The sequence below is a fragment of the Callorhinus ursinus genome, unplaced genomic scaffold (assembly GCF_003265705.2).
Source record: "Callorhinus ursinus isolate GAN/ISIS: 27379988/994484 unplaced genomic scaffold, GSC_fseal_2.0 scaffold58, whole genome shotgun sequence".
Classification (NCBI taxonomy): domain Eukaryota; kingdom Metazoa; phylum Chordata; class Mammalia; order Carnivora; family Otariidae; genus Callorhinus; species Callorhinus ursinus.
Window position 1 is genome coordinate 3,328,789 of NW_027397120.1, and position 19,375 is coordinate 3,348,163.

Sequence of the window (19,375 nt, forward strand, 5' to 3'; positions counted from 1 at the left end):
CTGTAAAAATTCACAAAGAATCATCCTGCATGCTGTAAGAGCACACACAGCTCAACTCTCTGATATAAACTGAGAGTCTTAAGTTTTGCTTCTAGGATCCAAGGTTAAAACTGCTGAATTTAGAAGCTCAGGAGTCTCCTTAAACTCTCTGGGCACCCTGTGGCAGGTTCAGAAGTGGTGCCCGAGCAGCGCCCAGGCCTGGGATGGCAGGGGGGCACTGCTGCACCTCGAGGCCATGAAAAAGGCCTCACAGAAGGGCTCTGGCCTTGAGGTGCAGGCAGTTTGAGGGCAGACTCTGCAATGGTCCCCTGGGGAGAGCCCAGAGCCTCAGGATCCAGGGCCTGTTTAGACCTCTGTTCTTGGTCCTGGTCTCAGGAAGTTGTCCCCTCTGATTTTCCACGGAAGGTTCCGCCTTTCTGGATCTCCTCCACCCTGCACCCCAGCGAGCGGAAACCAGTTCCATCAACAAGCACGGCTGTGCTCTGTGTGGAGAGAAAAGGCAGGCCTGCGAAGGCAGTCACCAGAAGTTGGCCTCCGTACAGCGAGAGCACCTTCCTCAATAAACCTTTCCCAGGTGCTTCTGCAAAACAGGTCCGGACAGTGAGGAGGCCACAGGCAAAGCCAGGCTACCGGGGTCCCAGGCTTGGAGGGGGGTGAGTGGCTCGCCGCGGCCCAGGGCCAGGGCATCCAGGACTGTAGACCCTAGAGACACAGAGCAAGTGCAACACGACTCCCACTTCAGGCAGCGCCTCAGTGAAAGGCTCCGTGCTTTCCTTCGGAGGCCTCATTTACTACCAAGGAATAAACATTCAAGATCATTTACAGGATGCTTTTTCTGGTTTCTCCTTGTCAGACGGAAGTAACAAGAAAACGATTATACCAGGAATTTGCTACAAACAGCGAGGCACATCTTTCTGCACACGTCCTGTCATTGAGACCTGGCTGGCCCAATGCCCTACATCCCCTCACTTTCTTTCTGCAGAGCAAAAAGCCATGTTTACAAGGATGGCCCCAAACCATGGCCGCTGAATCAAAGGGCGGACACTGACAATGAAGCGTGTTCGCGGCGCTGGAAACGGCTCCAGCTAGCACTTCACAAAGGTCTCCAGCAGTGGTCGGAGCCACCCGACCCATGTCCTACAGCACCATGCTGGGAGCCAACATCCCCCGTGTTAAACCAGAACTGCACACATACGTGTCTCACCAGAGGAGGATGTCCTGCATATAGAGACCATCTAAGAAAGCAAAACGTTACCTTCAGGCTGGTGTGAATGAACGAACAAAGACCCAGGTGTTGCCAGAGAAGATTCCGGAACAGTGAGACGGCGGGCTGGTTCCCGTCAGAGCCGGGACGGGTGGCAGGACCCCTGTCCTCCTCCCCAGTTCTGCAGGGAGCTCTCTCCAGACACGCCGGGCCTCTACCGTGGCTCCGTGTGGCCGTGCCATGAGGATGCACGCCGTATGTCCTGTACTCAGCAGGCGTGGCCAGCGTCCTTGGGACATTTGCTGGACGCCAAGCAGAACACTGCAGAACAAGGGCCGAAGCTCGGACACCAGAGCAGAGCCTGGGGTGGCGGACGCTGACCCGCGGGACCACCGGGCTCTGGAGAGCACACGCCATCTGCTGTGAAGGCAGCAGGTGCTCTGGTGCCGGGTCTTTGGGGGTCCCATGTCACCCCCGGGACAGCTTTACACGTCACTGCTAGTGCCCCCACCTTACAGATGGGGAGCCAGAGGCTCAGAAAGGCTGTTGCTGGTGGAATGGTGGCCTCCTAAATGCCATGCTGAAATCCCAACGGCCGGCAGCCCCTGAGAAAGTGTCTATTTGGAGAAAGGTGGTGATTACGAGGAGGCCATTAGGGAGGGCCTGAGCCACGACCCTGGTGTCCCTGAAACAGGGGAAAGGAGGACACGCAGAAACGCCCCAGGGGAGTTTGTCCCAAGAGGGGCAGCCATGTGAAGGGGCAGCGGGAAGGCAGCTCGAGAAAAGCCTTGACCCTCCAAAATTGTGAGAGAGAACAAGTTTCTGCTGCTTAGGCCACCCAGCCTGGGTTACGTGTTTCTGCAGCCCAGGCGAGGACAAATGGTGCACACATTTCCTCAGCTTGCTGGCCAGAGATGGTGCTGGCTCCTGCCCACCTGGCAGAAGTCCCAGCTCCATGCAGGCCGAGCTTGGCACTGGGCGTCCTTGACATATGGCCATACATGGTGATGGCTCGCCCGTGTGGTGCCCGGACCAGCACCCAGACACCTCCAAGATGACCCCCTTGCCACCCCCCCCTCCCCCCCAGCTCAGGAGAGGTTGAAGGGGGCATGCACAAGAGTCGGGCTTCACCCCTCACATCCTTGTAGACCTGGGCTGGGTCGAGGTCAACAGGTGAGATGGACACGTCCCTCAGGTCAGCTCACTCGGCCTGGAGTGAAGATCTGCCCTTGCAAACAGGGCTGAAGGGGCACAGGCCTAACCTGGCTCAGCTGGGAGGCAGCCCTGGTTTTTCCAGTTATATAGTCACGTAGTGCTGCTGACTTCAGAAGGGCCCTGAGGAAATGTGCTGTCACCCAGAGCTGCCCTGCGCCCTTATCCCTCCCGTGTCTTGGGCCAGAGCAACGAGCTCCCCAATCACAGCTGGGTGTGGGGATGAACAGTAATTTCTGCCTGAGCTCTGGTCACGTAAACGGCATTCACCTTGTAGGGACGAGAAGGCTTGGCCTGAAAAATCAAGACATCTCTGAGGCCAAACCAAAGGCAAGTGGCCTACTTCTGGGGTCGAGCCTTGGTCAGCCTCGGTCAGCTGGCTAACACGCGCCTCTCACTGCGCACAAACTTCCCCAGAAACACCCAGGCTGGTAAGGTGAGACTTTGCCTCTGCATTCTCCGTGCAAACCACTCGGCCCTCCCTCACTCCAGCCCTACAGACCAGCGTGGGGTAGGCGCTGTGAGCACCGTCAACCTTCACACTGAGGAGAACAGCTTTTATTAATACAAATTGGGCCATTAATAATATTTAAATGCATTAGCTTTAACACAAATAAACAAGATCAGCCAATGAAATTTTAAAAAACTTATCCTGTATGCTACAAAAGGAAACGCGTCCGGTGAAGAGGCAGGGGCCCCCAGCCAGGTGTTAACACCCAGAGACCACGGGAGCCATGCGTGGGTCCGAGATGCAGGCTGTGAGGAACATCAAAAGGTGTTAATGGTTTCAATATTTATCTGCTGCAGGGAAGCACTCTAAAAAGAAGACAGAAAAAAAAATTCTGCTAATGGCTGTGTCTTTGCCATTAAAATGAAAAGCTTAATGCATCTTATAATCAGAGGACAATTTGCAAATCATTAAGAGAAATGTAAAATTCCATTAAAATACAAATCAAGAGACTCTCCCTGGACTAATAATCTTTTTGATATTATTTTGCATTTCACTATTTCTGTTCCAATACCCAGGCCCCACAAATGATCAGTTCCTGAACATGCTATTTACCACAGCCTACTTCTTTAACGAGACCGAGAGAAGGATAATCTGCTATTCAGAGCAGGTACTAATGAAGAATTCCATATATTCTGAAATTTAATTAAAACCCCAAAGATTTCAAATTAGATGCAATTTGAAATGCCTGGGGCAGAAATACATGCACTTGCGTGGTGAGCGTACCACACTGAAAGTTGATACCGTAATTGGTCTTGATGTATTTTTGTGTTGCCGGGCTGAAGCACAGAACTCATAACCATATAAAAATTCTCTGTAGATTACCTGCTCATTGAAAATGCCATCACTCAGGTAGTTCTCCACTAAATTACCATGCCACTAAAATGCACAAAGTGATTCGCGGAGTGGCACAGCTGGCGGACGCTGCCAATGAGTTATGCATGCGTCAACGCGGCCTTTTTTCTTAGTAAAATATGCTCAGTTGAATATTAAAACATAATTGGCATTCAACCTAAGCAGCTTAAACCATTCCGTTATCTTCCTTTAAACCGATTTGGCTCCTCCACAGTTATTTTCAAGGATGCGATTCACAAACTAATGATGCCATCATACTCAGCTAGATTTGCGCTGTTATACATTGGTCATAAATAGGCGCAGTTTCCATGGCCTGCTAGGGGTGGCCTTTAATATTAGCTGCTCTTGAACATCAAAGGCCCAATTCTTGAGGAGAAAAAAGGGGGGGGGTTTGCCATTTATATTGGTTCTTGCATATTTGATTCTAAAAAGAGGAAGAGATGCAAATTTTCTATGAAAAGTAGATCTTGACCAAGCAACGAGCCCTGTGTCTCCTGAGCTCAGTCTCTGGATCTTTCTCAAACCGTCCAAGGGAAGGCCGACCTCAGGCCAGCTGAGGAAGGAACGTGCATTTTTAGAAAATGCAAATGATGCACACGCACACACACACGTGCGTGCGCGCACACACACACGTCTAGGATTGGGTCCTTTACACAGTGTGTTTTGTGCAACAATCGACAGCAGTACTCAAGAAACGAAAAAGTAGTTGCCATAGTAACGGAGATACTGTAGCTATTTATGCTGGGGGCAGGGTGGGCACGGGCAGGACTCACCAGGGACACTACTTTCCAAACATGATCGTATTTACCTTAATATTTGGAGGGCAGGAAGAATCTGATTTTTCATAATTGATAATTCATAACTGAGTGATGTACTTTAGGCTAAAGACTTCCCTCCCCTACTTCAGTCTTCAGAAGCACAGTATTGCGTGGCATTAGGACAAGACACGATGCCCGGCGGGCTGAGCCCCTGGGGGTCTGCTCTGCCTGGTGACGGCCACCACCCAGTTCCAGAGCCACACCAACGGCCTCCAGAAGAGATGGGATTTTTCCATTCCGACCTGGAAACACAACCTTCAAAGCAGAGTGTATACTTGTAAATCTTCTATTCCGAGTCAGCCAGGACATAAGGGATACAGGTAAAACTCACATGTGATGAGGAAATTGAAATTAAGTAATGGTTTCTACACTTTTGGCTCCTGCAGACAGTTTTGCACCATTACTGCCATTAATTTTCTAATGCTGATGCGTTTAATGTATTAACTTACAGTCCAGTTCTACACACAATTTTTATTAAAGTATAATTTTTCTATAAACCCAGGTGGTAGAGATAATTCTATTATTTCTAGGATGGTATAAAAATGCATTTTAAAATGCATTAACACTGCCTATAAAATGTAAATATACAACATTTTATGACAACAAAAATATTTAAGCATTCTCTTTGGAAGCAACACATGTTAATCTAATGCCTACAGTGGGAATAAAACTTTTGAAAGCACATTTAAGTGAAAAGTCTATTTTTTTTTCACTTTACAATATAGACCTGATAGAAAATTCCTATTTTTTCAAATGAAAAAAATGAGGAAACGGACAATGTAATTTACTTTTCTTGGTAGGCAGAAATCTGATATTGTGCTGCTCTGGGGTGAAGTCTACCCACACCCGCCCAAATGAGGACACTACAGGTAATTTTCCTAAAAGTCTGAACATACTTAGGAGACTTCTCTGTAACAGGAACTTCTACTGCCTTGCGATAATTATTATGCTAGATGTAACACTGATATTTTCATGTGAATATTTCCCTGTAATAGCAGCACTGTGACAGTTTTAATTATCAATATTATTTACTTGTAATAGAGATCCTGTCCTGTTCAATACAAGGTTTGAAAGTAGCTGACGTTTAAATCACCTTTTAAGCTTGGTTGCATCACACTGTGTGACCCCAGTGGCCTTGAGTAAAGGCCCTTCTCAGGTTCATTTTTTTTTTTTTTGGCCTGAGTTATGGAAACCTCAGGGAACACAGGATCTGACCACCTCCCCAGGTTTGGGATGAAACTTTCACTCAATGAGGCTTCCCAAGAGCCGGTGGTGTTACTGATTTGTCGGAGGGCTCTGGGCGCAGGAACACCACGCCTGCTCTTGGGGTCCTGCAGGCTATGGTCCTGTTTAGCCACACGAGCATCTCAGGAGCCGGTACCCACCGACTGACTACATTCTCCTCCATGGGAGGGGGCTCTTACTGCAATCTCTAGGGTAGGTGTCAGGTGACCCTGTGTGTGACGAGAATAACCTCCTCCACAGCAACCCCAGGACGGGATCTACATCAGGTGTGTGGAGAATCAGCTTGGCATCCAGGACCTGAAGCAGTCTCTTCCCCTCTACTGGTTGCTTCCGTTGTTCAGAGGTCTCCCCAAGAATCTAGAGCATCACTCATCCAACTATTTCAAAGAAAAACCACATTTTGGGCCCAAAGTATCTGGACACCTCCTGAAGGTCCTGGTAAGCTTTGCCAACACTACCATGGGGTATCCTGGACAAGTACTGACACCTGGCCACACCCCTTAGACAATCAGGATGGGGGGGGCGTCATCCCAATGTGAGTCTGTAACCTCACAGTACAGACACTGATGTGCAGCCGGTCTTGCTCACACTTTGCAAACAAAAAAGGTAACATACAGGCTCTCCCACCTTCTCACTTGGCTAGAGCTCTAGATCAGATAGACACATGGATACATAACCTAAAACTTCAAAAAGTTAATTACAACAACAAAAACACTTTTTAAATAGGCAACTACAGGCCTCAAACAAAAATCATTATTAAATTAGGAATGTCAAACGTAGCACAGAGTGATGCACACTGCAGAAGCTCTCATAAGATCCATTTCAATAAATTCCTTTAGAGCAATAATTCTCAAAATAGGGCATATGCATATGTAACATTTACACTTGTATGTGATATGTACATACACACGTATAAAAATATATGTGTACATATGTACATTTGCCTATCTTAAGATTTTGGATGTGTCTTGGGGAGGGGTGAAAAGTACAGAAATTATAGGTATAATATGAACAAACTGTCTAGAGCATCCGGATACATGCATTCCTAGATAAAGGGGTGGAGATTCAAGAGCAACTTGACAAAGCTGTTGGTTTAAATGAATCATAGCTGAAGCTAAAACTCCTCGTCCAAGATGTGGTCGCACAGTACAAAGAATAAACAAATACCAAGGACAATTGCCAGGCAGGAAACGGCATAATAAAATAGGAAATAATGAACTAAGACATAATCTGAACCCCAGGCTCTTTGGCCCATGAAATTCACCAATATGCCAAAATGCAGTTGATCAGTTGAGTTGAAGAGCTAAGGGTGAAGTACACGGATTGTTTCTGAGCTGGCTTGGCCAGCCACTGCCTCCCCCAGATGGAGCCAGAACCAACCAGGGCAGTGGCCACGGGGCCCACAGAGTCACCACCCCTCAGGGGCTCTGTGGCTCCTTTCTGCTCAGGCTGGGGGCCCCTACCCCAGAGAAACCCTCACTGTGGGATGCAGAATTCTGGTACTCTATCACTGATTCTGCCGAGGAGCTGGAAGCAATGCCCATATCTGAACATCGACTGGGGCCGGGCAGCCCACGAAGGGGTGCTTCTGTCCCTCCAGGAGAGGGACGTGCATCAGCTGCCGGTTCCCGTGAGCATGAGGTCTCGCAGCCAGACAGAAGGGGCTGTCTGGAGAAAGCAGTGCTCCTTCTGCAAGGCTTGGAAAAGGCCTTCTGGTGCCTCGAGGAGGGCTTCACGGGGACCATTAATCAGGCCCTGAAAGCAGGGAGGCAAGTAAATGTCCCCGATGAGGAAGACGGCTCACTCACCACCTCGGTCACCTCCAGGACTCACTCCACACCCTGTACACTGTTTGAGTTCAGGGTTCGTGCCCACCTTTGTTCTTAAACACCCCCTGACCTCCTCCCCCCCGCCCCGCCCCGGGCTCGAAACCACACGCACAGTACAGGCTGGGCTGGACACCCCATGATGGGAGGGGCTGCTCCTGATTTCGGACACCTGCCCGTCTTCCCGGCTCCTTGACCCTCGTGCCTGAGACCCCCTCTCCGGCTGTTGATCTGCACCTTTCCCAGCGCTGGCCTCAGAGGGCCTTGAGCCAGATTTCTATGTCTGCTGCCCCCGAAAAGCAGTGTGGCAGCCCTAGGGTTGAAAGTACATTTTCAACAGCTTTCTTTCCCACTTAATTTAAGTGCAGTGTTGTTAGCTTGTTCTAATCAATAAATGGGCATCAGAACGTTTACGAACTAGGTAATATCACAGCAAGGCCAACAATTTCTATACGGCCTCATTGCCAATACGGGAGACCGTGAGAGCCACCAACCAGAAGCTGTAAATGCCATTCCCTGCTCTAGCTATTAGCCTCTCTTTAGATTTGATTTTTTTTCTCAAGTGCAGGGAAGAGTATCAGCAGGAACCTGGTGAACCCCCAGAGCTGCCTCCTGCTATGTACGTGAAGGGGATGCCAAGGAAAAGCCCCATCTCTGCTGCACGCACTGCAGAGGAGCTCAGGCTCAGGCTGGACTCGGGACTTACAGGTGCACATGTGACGATCACTCAAACTGGCCACAGGACCCTGATGGGAGGAGGGCTCGGTGCCTCCTTTCCTGGGGAGGCAGTGGCCCGGGGTGAGCAGCAGCCGGGAGGGCAGAAGACCTGTGCCCCGTGAAGGCTGGAGGGTGGAGGCCGAGGGGGGCTGGCATGATTAGCCCTGGCTTGGCTCTCTGAGAGGGAGTTTTCATGTTAAAGGGCCGTTTCTGGTGAGGACCTGAGGTAATGATGCTGTTCACTTCCTCGTGGTCCAACCGCCTTCCGGGACTCCCACAGCCTCCCCTGGAAGCACACGGCACGGTGAGACTGTCTTCCATGACACGGGGTGGGGGCAGGGGGGAAATTCATTCATCTACCCTGGAAGGGCCTTTCCTGTGACTCTCTGGCAGGGCTTTCAGGAGAGACCCTTTGGAAAGAGGGTGTTCAAGAGATACACAAATAAAAGAATCCTTTCTGAGGCTTTGGAATACGCACCAGCAGGGTTAACAAATGCAGATTTTACTACTGTCATGCAACTGGATTTCATAGCTACAAGCTAATAGCTGTGACAGAGGAATTATTAAAGTGTTAAACATTTCATTTAAAAGGGAACACTGCAGTCACTTTGAAAAGAAAACTCAGAACTCATCTGTTGAAAACCATCATCTGTGAGAAGACAGTGGAAGGAGCAGCTGGGGTCCACCCCCGTCCGCACCCACCCACCGGGCTCACACGGCCGCACACGCTGCGGGGCTTGCACTGCGGGGCTGCCTCCTGGGGGGCCATCCAGGGAAGAAGCACCCACCCCAGCCTGGCAGAGCAGGCACAGAGGCCCAGGCACCCTGCTCCGAGCACCTCGACAGGCAGAGGAGTGGAGAAGGGGAGGAAAGCGTGTGCACACATCCTGAATCTGAAAGCTGGTCTCAGTTTCCCCCAGGTCTGCTTTTCCCGAACTCTGTGAAATTGCACTTCTGGCAAAGTGCTACTTTTATCTTTTTACCTGCTTTGCCACAGACTACGAAGGCGACATGAAGATGCATATTTATACAATGGAGCAACGTTACTTTTAATAAGTAAATATAAGGCTAGAAAATATTAACAGGAAAGAACTTCAAACATATCTCATTATAAAAGAAACGTTAAGATTTCAAGACCAACGGCTTCATTCAGTAACTATTTCTTGGAGAAAAATGAATTCAAAATAATGCTGACCTCTGCAAAGACTTGATGGGGGGGCACCTGACCTCCCTGAAATGCCTCATTGTGCCCCCAGACTGCTGTTTCTCCATCAGACTGGTTACAACAAATGGTCCAGCCGATACTTTAATAAAGCAGATAAGCAAAAAGCAAAACCCCCCTAAACTCTAAAACCAACACACAACAATTTTTTCTTAGAAAATGCCCTCCACCAGAAACACAATCTCACAAGAAAATTAAAACACATCTTATTCAACAGCCACTTTTCTTGTAATCTCCTGAGCAGCACCCTGAACCTCACTCCCAGTAACTGCAGCCTTTTCCCTCGGAGGAACCCTATCTGCAGTGGCTCCAGGAAAAGGGGGCCACACACACTTCCAGACCTGTGGTCACGAAAGACAGCTTCACGGCTCCTTGGCTGAAAAACCCAGGCAATTAACTTGTTACTCATCAAAACTGGGAGGATTTCTGAGATACGAAGTTGAACTATGTGAAATTTCTAGTATTTGTTAAGTTTTTTAACCTAACAAAAACTGTAATTTCATATGGTTTACTTCAGCGCACGTGTGTGACCAGCCTTAAAAAATGAACCACTGGTGAACAGGGTGCTCACCTCATGGAAGATCCTGAAATGGCGAAGCGGTCTTGCCCACAGACAAGAGGGGCTGGCAGAATGCGGCGGAGGGCTGGCCCCTGGGGGCCCCCAGTGCACAGGCCAGTGCCTGAGGACGAGCAGGTTAAGGCGCTGGAGCTCAAGGGTGAGCTCTGTCAGGATTACGTTTTTAGAACAAGTTAAAATAGGCAGACCTGGTCTAAATCTCAGAGGTGAGACCATGCTGAAAACATGATACGCAAAAGCATGTTAAACGTGTCCAAAAATTAAGATGCACAGAAAACAGAATTTGTTAAAAAAACACTTATTCCACATTAAAATGTACCCACGCCTCCCAGTTTGTGAAGGTTTCTTTCTTTATGTTAATGCAGTGTCTAGAGGTCTCTAAGGTTGCCGGAGGGTTTTCCTTGCATGGGACTTACCCACTCACCATGATTTCACTGGTGCTACAAGATACAAAGTAGAAACAGAGCAAAGCCAGCCACCACTGGATAGAGGGGTGTTACCACATCTGGGGGTTAGTGCCAATTAACTCCGTGTTAGCAATTGTATTATAACCATCCACCACCTCCCTTCTTAAACCGTAAAATCCCCACACCTGGTCCCTGCCTGGGAGTAAGTGATTGAGCTAAATTAGAAAAACCTGGCTTGCACATGCTACGGCGTGGGAAACCCTGGCCGGCGGCAACCACTAAGTGTCAGGAAGCAGGGCTGGCCCAGGGGACCCTGTCCCGAGGAGGGTGCTGGAGGCTGTCTCCCCTAAACCTGGCTAAAAGGACCTGGCCCCAGTTGGAAGCACCCGCCAGCACCGTGGGGCTCGTCCAACAGGGAAGAGCTTCTAGCTGGGTCTGGATGGCCCCATCCTTACCCCAGCAGCTGCTTCCGGAGCGTTCCGGTCACCCACACTGACCACGGGGGCTGGACGAGGAGATGGGCTGGCCAGGGCCCAGCGCCAGGGAGGCAGGGTCAGTGTGGCCAGTCCCAGCCCTCTTCAAACACTGAGGACAGGACCTCAGGATTTTATAAGCTCACTTCCCACCTCCCCCTTCGATCATACAGATACCTCCTGCCTTGGTTTTCTAATTTTTCTGTCCTGAAAATTTCGAAACCTTAAATTTCCGCTCACTCTTCAATAGCCTGCAAGAGAGGAAAGCCAGTCGCGCAATTCTTTCTCGCTCCTAGCAGCACAGTCCTCTCCAAGTGATGACTGTGGACAGCAAGAGTTCAGCGCACCAGGATTCCCAAGCCCCAACTTCAGAAGCAAAGCCACACCTGAGTTCCTCAGCCCACGCAGCACACGGAGGTCACACCGCGCTCCCTGCGGTCTCCATGCAGCCGGCTGGCTCATGCCCCTGGAGAGTGGCGGTGGCCCCATGGGCCCATCCAGGACGTGGCATGTGCCCAGTGACATGCCGAGGCCCACTGGAGCGCCACGGCCCTCCCAGAGACCGTTCTGAATGACACGGGGGGCTCATAAGGGGCCCTGGCCATTACACTTTGTACCGTCACAGTTCGTTATGTGCGGAAATGCTTGGGGTACTTACTATCTGTTCACTTGTCTGACCTTGTTAGTCAACGCAGGTATTAGCTCAACTTTCCAGGAGCTCCTCCAGCCCCTGCCCCTGAAAATCCTACTCCACTTTCAAGTTTCTTTTTGCTGAAAATCATAGCAGCTACTAGAATGCCATTAAACTTATTTAGGATACTCTGTCTTGAAATTCAGGATTGCTTTAAATTTACGTTAAAGATAGACTTATTTTAGAGGGAGGGGTGGAGGGGCAGAGGGAGAGAGATGCAGAATCTCAAGCAGACTCCACATTAAGCATCCCATGTGGGACTCGATCTCACAACCCTGAGCTCATGACCTGAGCCGAAACCAAGAGTCAGACGCTCAACCGACTGAGCCACCCAGGCACCTCTAAATTTACCTTATCTAAAGTCTCAGGGTAGTATTTTCCCTTGAGTATATGTGTGAATACATCTATATATATTTGTGTACACATACACATGCATTTATCTTAAAATGAGTATATAAAATCACTATGCAAAATAAACCTCCGGTATGTGTCTAGAATAATTTTAGTTGCCATAATTAAGGTCCAAACCAGAACTTAAAAAGAAGCACTGGGAAAATGTTTTTTGGTGACCACAGACCATGGCCTTAAGCCTGCGACATTTAGGCAGTAAGTTCTCAATTCATGTTTAAGAACACAGTATCTAACCATGGCAAGTTTGAGAAATTAGATTGAAAACTTATCCAAGACGAACCCAATGGCGCTACCCACTCTGATGTAAATGTCACCAGCCGAGTTTATGGAAGTGGCTAATTGTCCATGTACAAGCCTCATTTTCTGTGCTGTTGGCAAGCAGATAGTTTAAGTTAACAATAAGCTTATTGAAAAATTCACTGCTATTCAGATGTGTTCCTATTTAAACCTTTCAGCCAACAAGAGTCAAGAGTCGATCTGCATGCATCATTTTTACTGCCTTTGCCAAGAATTACGTGACCACGTGCCAAAACTAACACAAGCATTTGGAATGGGTGGAGATCACGAACTCTTGTCCTTATAGCGTGGCCACATGCTGTCTCTGTTTAGATGATGTAAAAATACCAAGTCAGTAGAGTCGATAAAATGGGCTGTGATGTAAGTGATAGTTAATCAGTCAAGCTCCCTGAGCGAAACCCTATGAGGCGGCGGAGTTACTGACCTCGCTGGAAAACGGGATGGTGAATCGCAGGCAAGGGGAGGCCTGGGAGGACCTCGGGCTCATGGAAATAGGCATTCAGCCAGGCCACGCACTGCACCAGGGGCTCCGTCATTTCCTCTGGACGGCCGAGCAGCTCAGGAAGAGTGGGGGCCTCCGTGGGTCTGCAAAAGTGATAACAAGAGGGTAATAAACCTCAGGCCCTGAGTCCACACAAAGCAGTTTCCTGGGTATGGTGCCCATGGCCGTGCAGCGGTGGGCAGGTGCCTTCCAGCCACGTTTCCACCTTTAGCTCTAAGAAACACAACTCCTCTTTGAAAACAAGAGGCGACTCCAGGAGGAACATCCCAGTACACAGGCTCTGCTCCTTGGGGCTCTGAAGGTCCGCAGTCCTGTGAAGCAGGATGTGACAGCGCCGGGACAGCAAGCACAGAGGCAAGCCCAGGGGGCGCGAGGCTGCCCCACTGCAAGGCTAACAGGTGCGCGCGCGCCTCTATCGTTCGTCTGTAAAATCACATCTTATCAAAAACATCTTCCAGAAATACTACCAAAGTGATCAACCTGCATTTTGATCACCCCGCCCCTCCCACTGAATTTCAACAGAATGGCATGTTTGGGATTTTCTACCGATTGGGGCTGCATTCTGGGGGATTTCCTCGCAGTTTGCTTTCGGTCCACGGAGTCTCATGCTTCAGAGTGTCTAATCTGTGTGTGGGTCCTTCTGGGAGGCTAACGTCAGTCACTCAGCTCTGGCTTCTGGCTTTTTTTTTTTTTTTTCCAAATTCCCGTGTTCATTCCTTATGGTCACTTCTTCCTTTTATCTCAAGTTTAAACCAACATACTTTAGACTTGATTCAGTTTGTTCCTTGCCCTCAGGGTCTGATTCCTCCATGTGTGGGATCTGGTAGCGGCCTCTCACAGAGCTGACTTACCTTCAGCAGGTGCCGAGTCTCTGGGGATCCGCTCTGCTGGAATGAGGAAACATCCCTGCTTCTGAGCCCTAGTTTTATGACGGATCCAATTTTTATTTCAATTTCCTAGAACCCCACACCCACAAAAGCGCTGGCATCAAGTCTGATTTCTTCAGCTGACTTTCCTTCCTTCCCTTCCAAGGCCCTGGACAGGTGGCAGGCTTCCTAGCCACTTTCTGGGCCTGGAGGGCAGAGTCTGTCTAGTATTCTCAGATACTGAAGGTTTGGGGTAGGGCAGCCACAAGCAGCTCTTCCTGACCCTCCATACCTCACTCTCTGTGTGTTAAGGATGGGGGCGCATGCACATCAAACTATAGGCTGCCTGTGTCACCTCGTACCCACCACCCGAGGGTTTGAGTGGGGAGGCCACCACTGGCTGGGCCATGTGGTCCAGCACGGGGACGTCAGGGTGACTGAGGCCCCCGGGAGCATGCACAGGCTGTTGCAGATCCAGAAGCCTGTGTCCTTCAGAGCAAAGAGAATAACTGAAGACCTCGAAGCAGGTCTTACAGAAAGAATCCTGCACTGGAGTCCAAGTCTCTCAGGCACAGCGTTCTGTGGAAATGAGTGTCTCCACTGAGGTCCCTGGATCTTTCCAGAAATAAGCTTCCTTGTATGGGATGCACAGAAATGCACCCTACTGTTTTTCTACAGAACAGAAAGTGGATCGGGGGGAGGGTGTTCTAGGCACTTGCAGGTGGACAGTGATAAGGAAAGAACGGGACAGTGAAAGGTAGAGAAACGAGCCCACTAAAGCGTCCAGGCAGAGAGGGGCAACGGACACAAGCTGCCCACCCTGCCCACTCACGACCAGACAGAGCAGGCCCAGGCCTCGGCCCAGCTGCCACCTTTGTGAGATCTCTGCGGTGGGAACTCACGTGGACAGGCCCTTGGTCGGCGTGGACCCCAAGTCAACAGAGGGGCCCCACGGGACATGCTCCTTCCATGGGGCCAGCGGGGCAGACCCATTGCTGGGGGTGCAAATGCATCTCCTCCCTGCCCTGATTTCTCATTCCATCAGAACATCTGGTCAGGGAAGGAGTCGAATTTCCCATGCCTGGCTTACACGTTGTTCAGCTTCAGAGAGAAATTCTAGTCCGTCTGTTCTCGCACTGTTCCTTCCATACTGATGATGCTGGAGAATAAAGATGGGAGGACTGTCACGCGCTTTGCCGTTCCATTCGTGGGGGTGGAGGGAGAGTGGGTGGTGTGCTAGGTAAGACAGGGCTCCCTTCCCATGAAGCAAGGCCAAGGCCGTCTGGCAGTGCAGGCAGCAACCTGCACATGACGTCTGTCCAAATAGGACACGGACAGAGCTAAGGTGCCGATGTCCCCACCCTCAGTCCATGGGAGATCTCCCTCCCGAGGAGGCAGGAGAGGGACAGGGACTGAGTCGAGAGCCCACACTGACCCACACGCACCCGGTGCCTCCTGCAGAAGGCCACAGATGGTTGTCAGAGCTTGCAGGCTGTGCTTGGCCTTCACGCAAATGGTGAATGTGCTTCCCTGGGCCAAGGGACACACACCACGGGAGATGGGGCATCTTAAACCGAATGGCGGGGGCTTCAGTACCCACTAGTGACCCACTTTGCTCCAAGACTTACAGCTCCCTCCTCAGAGGCCCCTGAGTGGAATAGGGGCGTCTGGGTTTCGGAGGCACTGACCAGGCTGATAGCCACGTCCTCCATGTGGCTAAGGGACTAGAATGGGAACTGTGTCCCTACTAGCATTTCCCACTCTTAAAAGGATATTTGAAGAATTTTTATAGTAGGAAAATTCATCTTAAATTGATTTTTTATGCTTGTGCTAAAGATCTCAACCTCTGATTTACTCTGTAGGTCTCCTTTTTAACTCTTTCTCTATTGGCATTAGGTAACTATTCATGGGTGAAATGTAATTAAACAGCTTTGCTTCTGAAGCAAGGATTTATGATACTACATTTAAAATGAATGGCATTAAACACACACATAAAACCAGATTTTTAAAGCCATGACACAAATTTCCATTTCTACAATAAAACGAAATTTATCCTCTGCCCTGCCCTCTCCTCCAGCCTCGCTTCGCACACCCCTGCACAAGCCGTGGTGTGACGGCAGTACGGCTCCGCCAGTGACTGTGCTTATTACCTAGGAGTCTCTGCAGGCTTCCTTACCGACCGGCCCTGAAGCCCCAGTGATTATGGGCTCCGCAGCCCACGCTCCCTTAAGCCCCCCAGCCCAGCCCTCCCAGGGAGCCTGCCATGCAACCAGCACGGAGACGCACACACCCGTCTGCGGGCCAGTGCCAGGCGTGGGAGCCCAGAGCCGGCAGCTGGCTGGCCAGCCCACAGGGCACACAAGAGCAGACCCTGCCCTGCTGTCAGCTGCGACCGTGTGGTAAGGGGCAGGCACATCGGAGTCGTTCTGCCTGAGACCTTCTCCCAGGATGCCACTCGTCATCAGTAAGAGTCACCCTAGGCCAATCCCAGGACACTGGAAGCCCCTGCCTTTTGTTAAACCTGGCAAGAGAGGGCTGGCTAGCAGCTGACCAATGAATTTGGCGTTGCTGAGCTTTTCCACACAGGACAGTAGACAGCACTGGGCACACCGCAATAGAGCAAACACGAAATGCTATGTGGTTCGGTTTAAGGGTTTCTTCAAGAAACATGCAGTTGCTGGCAATCCCCAACAACAGCCTCCAGGGGAAGCCCCGGGAACGCCGGCGTGATCGATAGCCCCGCGTCATGTTCCCGTGCCGTCGTGACCCCGTCCGTTCCGGCGCCTGGAGAAAGAATGTTCCGGTGAACTGTTTCAGATGTCAGCTTTGTCTATCAGCCCAAATCAGGATGCAGGAGAGTGGGGGAGTGCTCTAGAACAGACTTCTGAAATGTTTGTAATGATGCAGGGATGCCTTACCCACGTACACGGAGCGGAACCCACTCACAGCGTTACGCACAAGCCTAGATGGCATTCACGAGAAAGCTGTCCTTCCGGCCTGCAACCCAGCCTGCTGTCTCAACACATGGATTTCGGTTAGAAAGTGAGCGGACAGAGGCAGTGCCACACCAGCCACAGAGGAGGACAGGGGAGTGAACCAAGTTTAAAGGCACAAGGTTCCGAGCCGTCCATCTGCCTCATGGGAAGCCATCGGGTGTGTCGCCCCAGCCAGAGGGTGAGATCTGTTAAATTAGACATAACTGTGCATTTATCGCACAGGGCTCAGGCTAGTGGCAGCTGCAGAACCAGGAGCCCGCTGGGCAAAATGAGCCAGGCCGGCCAGCCCACCAGAAAGCCGCACCCAGGGTCTGCAATGGTACCAAGGGCTGGCGCGACACGAGGAAACCTGGAAGAACATTCCTGACCTCACGTCCTCCAGGATCTTCCCAACGCTATGAATTTGCTCAACACTTTAAAACTCAGTTTGGCAGGAGATTTGGGTATTTGGGTTTGGGGGCACCTCAAGACTTTGTTGGTAGTAAAGAATCACTAAATCTTCATTTCTCAATGAAGTCTACTTCCCAAAGACATTAAAATGTCATGTACTTGGCTTAAACCCCATTTGATGTAAGAAGACAGGCCAAAAGTTCTAAGCTACTCACATCTGATTAGCAGCATTAGCTACACCCAAGGGGCGGACATTCAAAAACCTCTCTTTTTTGACCCCAGGACTTTTCCAGTATTTCTGTCTTCCTGGGACAAAATTGAGTTTTATGGTTTGGGAACATGAACTGGTGATGCTAGAGGCTCACCCACGCAGAGCTCCAACCTTAGGAAAGAGTTCCAAAGACGCGTATTCTTTGGAGTTTATCTGGAATCTGGCAGCAAGTTGACTCAGGCTGTGTCCTTTAACAAGGCCGGGCAATCAGTCTGCGGGAAAACACATGGATAGCAGGGTACAGCCTGTAGTGGAAGGAAAAGCCCAGAGCCTTAGCCACATACAGCGTTTTGGACACCCTGACAATGAGAAACATGTCCCAAGCTGAGCTAGATAAGCAAATCTCCCCTTCTCTGGCTCTAGGACACAGTGTGGACTCCAGAGCAGAGCGCCAGACCCCACAGCATCAGGAAGGTGCACATTTTCAGCAAAACTTTAAAATTGCAATAGAGGCGATTTTAAAACATGTGGATACTGCTGCCAAGTATCACTGGCAAATGCACAATTATGTCTAATTTAACAGATCTCTAGCAGAGTCTCTTGTGTTTGTGTCTGATGGATTTGTCCTGCATTTAATGATACCTTCTTGCTAAAGCTCAGATGCTTTTTTTTTTCCAGTGGTAGGATGGAAGAAATAAATTATGCCACCTACGATTAAAAAAAAAAATCATTTTTTTTTAAACGAAGGGGCCGAATAAAGATTTTAAACTCTTTATTCCAACTGAATTTTGTGGCTTGATTCTATTTAAGCCACTATTGAGGACCCATTATGGCCACGGCTCATCCACAGGAGCACTGACGCAGCATCTGTAGCACAACTGGGCAGAGAAGGAAGGCGGAAGACGCAGAGGAGGTGCCAGCAACCTTCCACTCGGCCTCTCAGCTCCATGCTCCCCTGACGCCCGCCCTGATGCCGGCTTTCACAGGCCATCTGATGAACGGACACGTCCAGCGGCAGCTCTGTGACCCAGCCTGCCGGCTAGCAGCTCACACCAATACTACCGTGTGGGTGTAATGGGATCTGTGCAGTTACCTGAACTTCTACACCAGGGAAAACAGGGGAAGGAGGAAAAGCAAAGTGCTGATGCAGGTACTAAGAAACATCAGCCTCCAGCAGTGGCACTAAGTCAGAGATGAAGGACAAAGGCCTCCCGACAGGGGCTCATCGAGCAATAGGACCGGAGCCTCCCGAGGGTCAGGGCGGCAGCGGGCGGCGTGACCGTGCGTCGGTGCTGTCCCAACGACATGCATGTCAGTGCGTGGGTTTCCCATGCTGCCCTGGGCACGCTCCGCAGTCAACTGAGGAGGAGAAGGGAGGAGGACCAGCAACATACTGACGTTTACACAACAAACAGCAGATGTGATCCTGCATGTGCGCACTCGAAGGGAGACAAGAGCTGCCATGACTCCTAACACGTGGGTTTACAGACTGACCTTCACATGCTGGGCTCTGGGGTCTGTTTTCACAGGTCCATCTCTATGAAATAAAGAGACTTTGCTACCATTCGACGGAGGGAAATCAGTAGCGAAGCGAGCCCACGCCCGGTCCAGACAGAAGTCCTGGGGATGGCTTCGCGGGGAAGGTGGTACTTTCAGCCGTCCCTGCAGGAGGCCTAGCTGGAGCTCTGACAGGTGCTCTGCACACCCTCGCTGAACTTTTCAGTGTGGTTCAGAACAAAGATGGACATAAATCCTGCTCCTTGCCTGATGCCTTCCACCCCCACAATCACACACCCCCAAAATGGATTCTACATTTATGATCCTATCACAGGCCACCAATGGTTCACGTCCCAAGGTTAACAATAGGAGGAGGAAGCGGCAGTAAAATTTAACTGGGTCCCAATTTACTCACTTTCTGGGTGGTCACAGGTATGTTGCTTAAATTGG

The 19,375-nt window shown here is 50.2% G+C and overlaps 1 protein-coding gene across 1 annotated transcript in view; it reads right to left on the reverse strand.

The window, feature by feature from the left end:
* Window positions 1–19,375, reverse strand: part of MGMT (O-6-methylguanine-DNA methyltransferase) — a 299,257-nt gene that overhangs the window by 39,308 nt on the left and 240,574 nt on the right. The window contains 1 exon segment of the mRNA XM_025880104.2: window positions 12,888–13,048. Within this exon segment, the coding sequence (XP_025735889.2) occupies window positions 12,888–13,048 (161 nt within the window).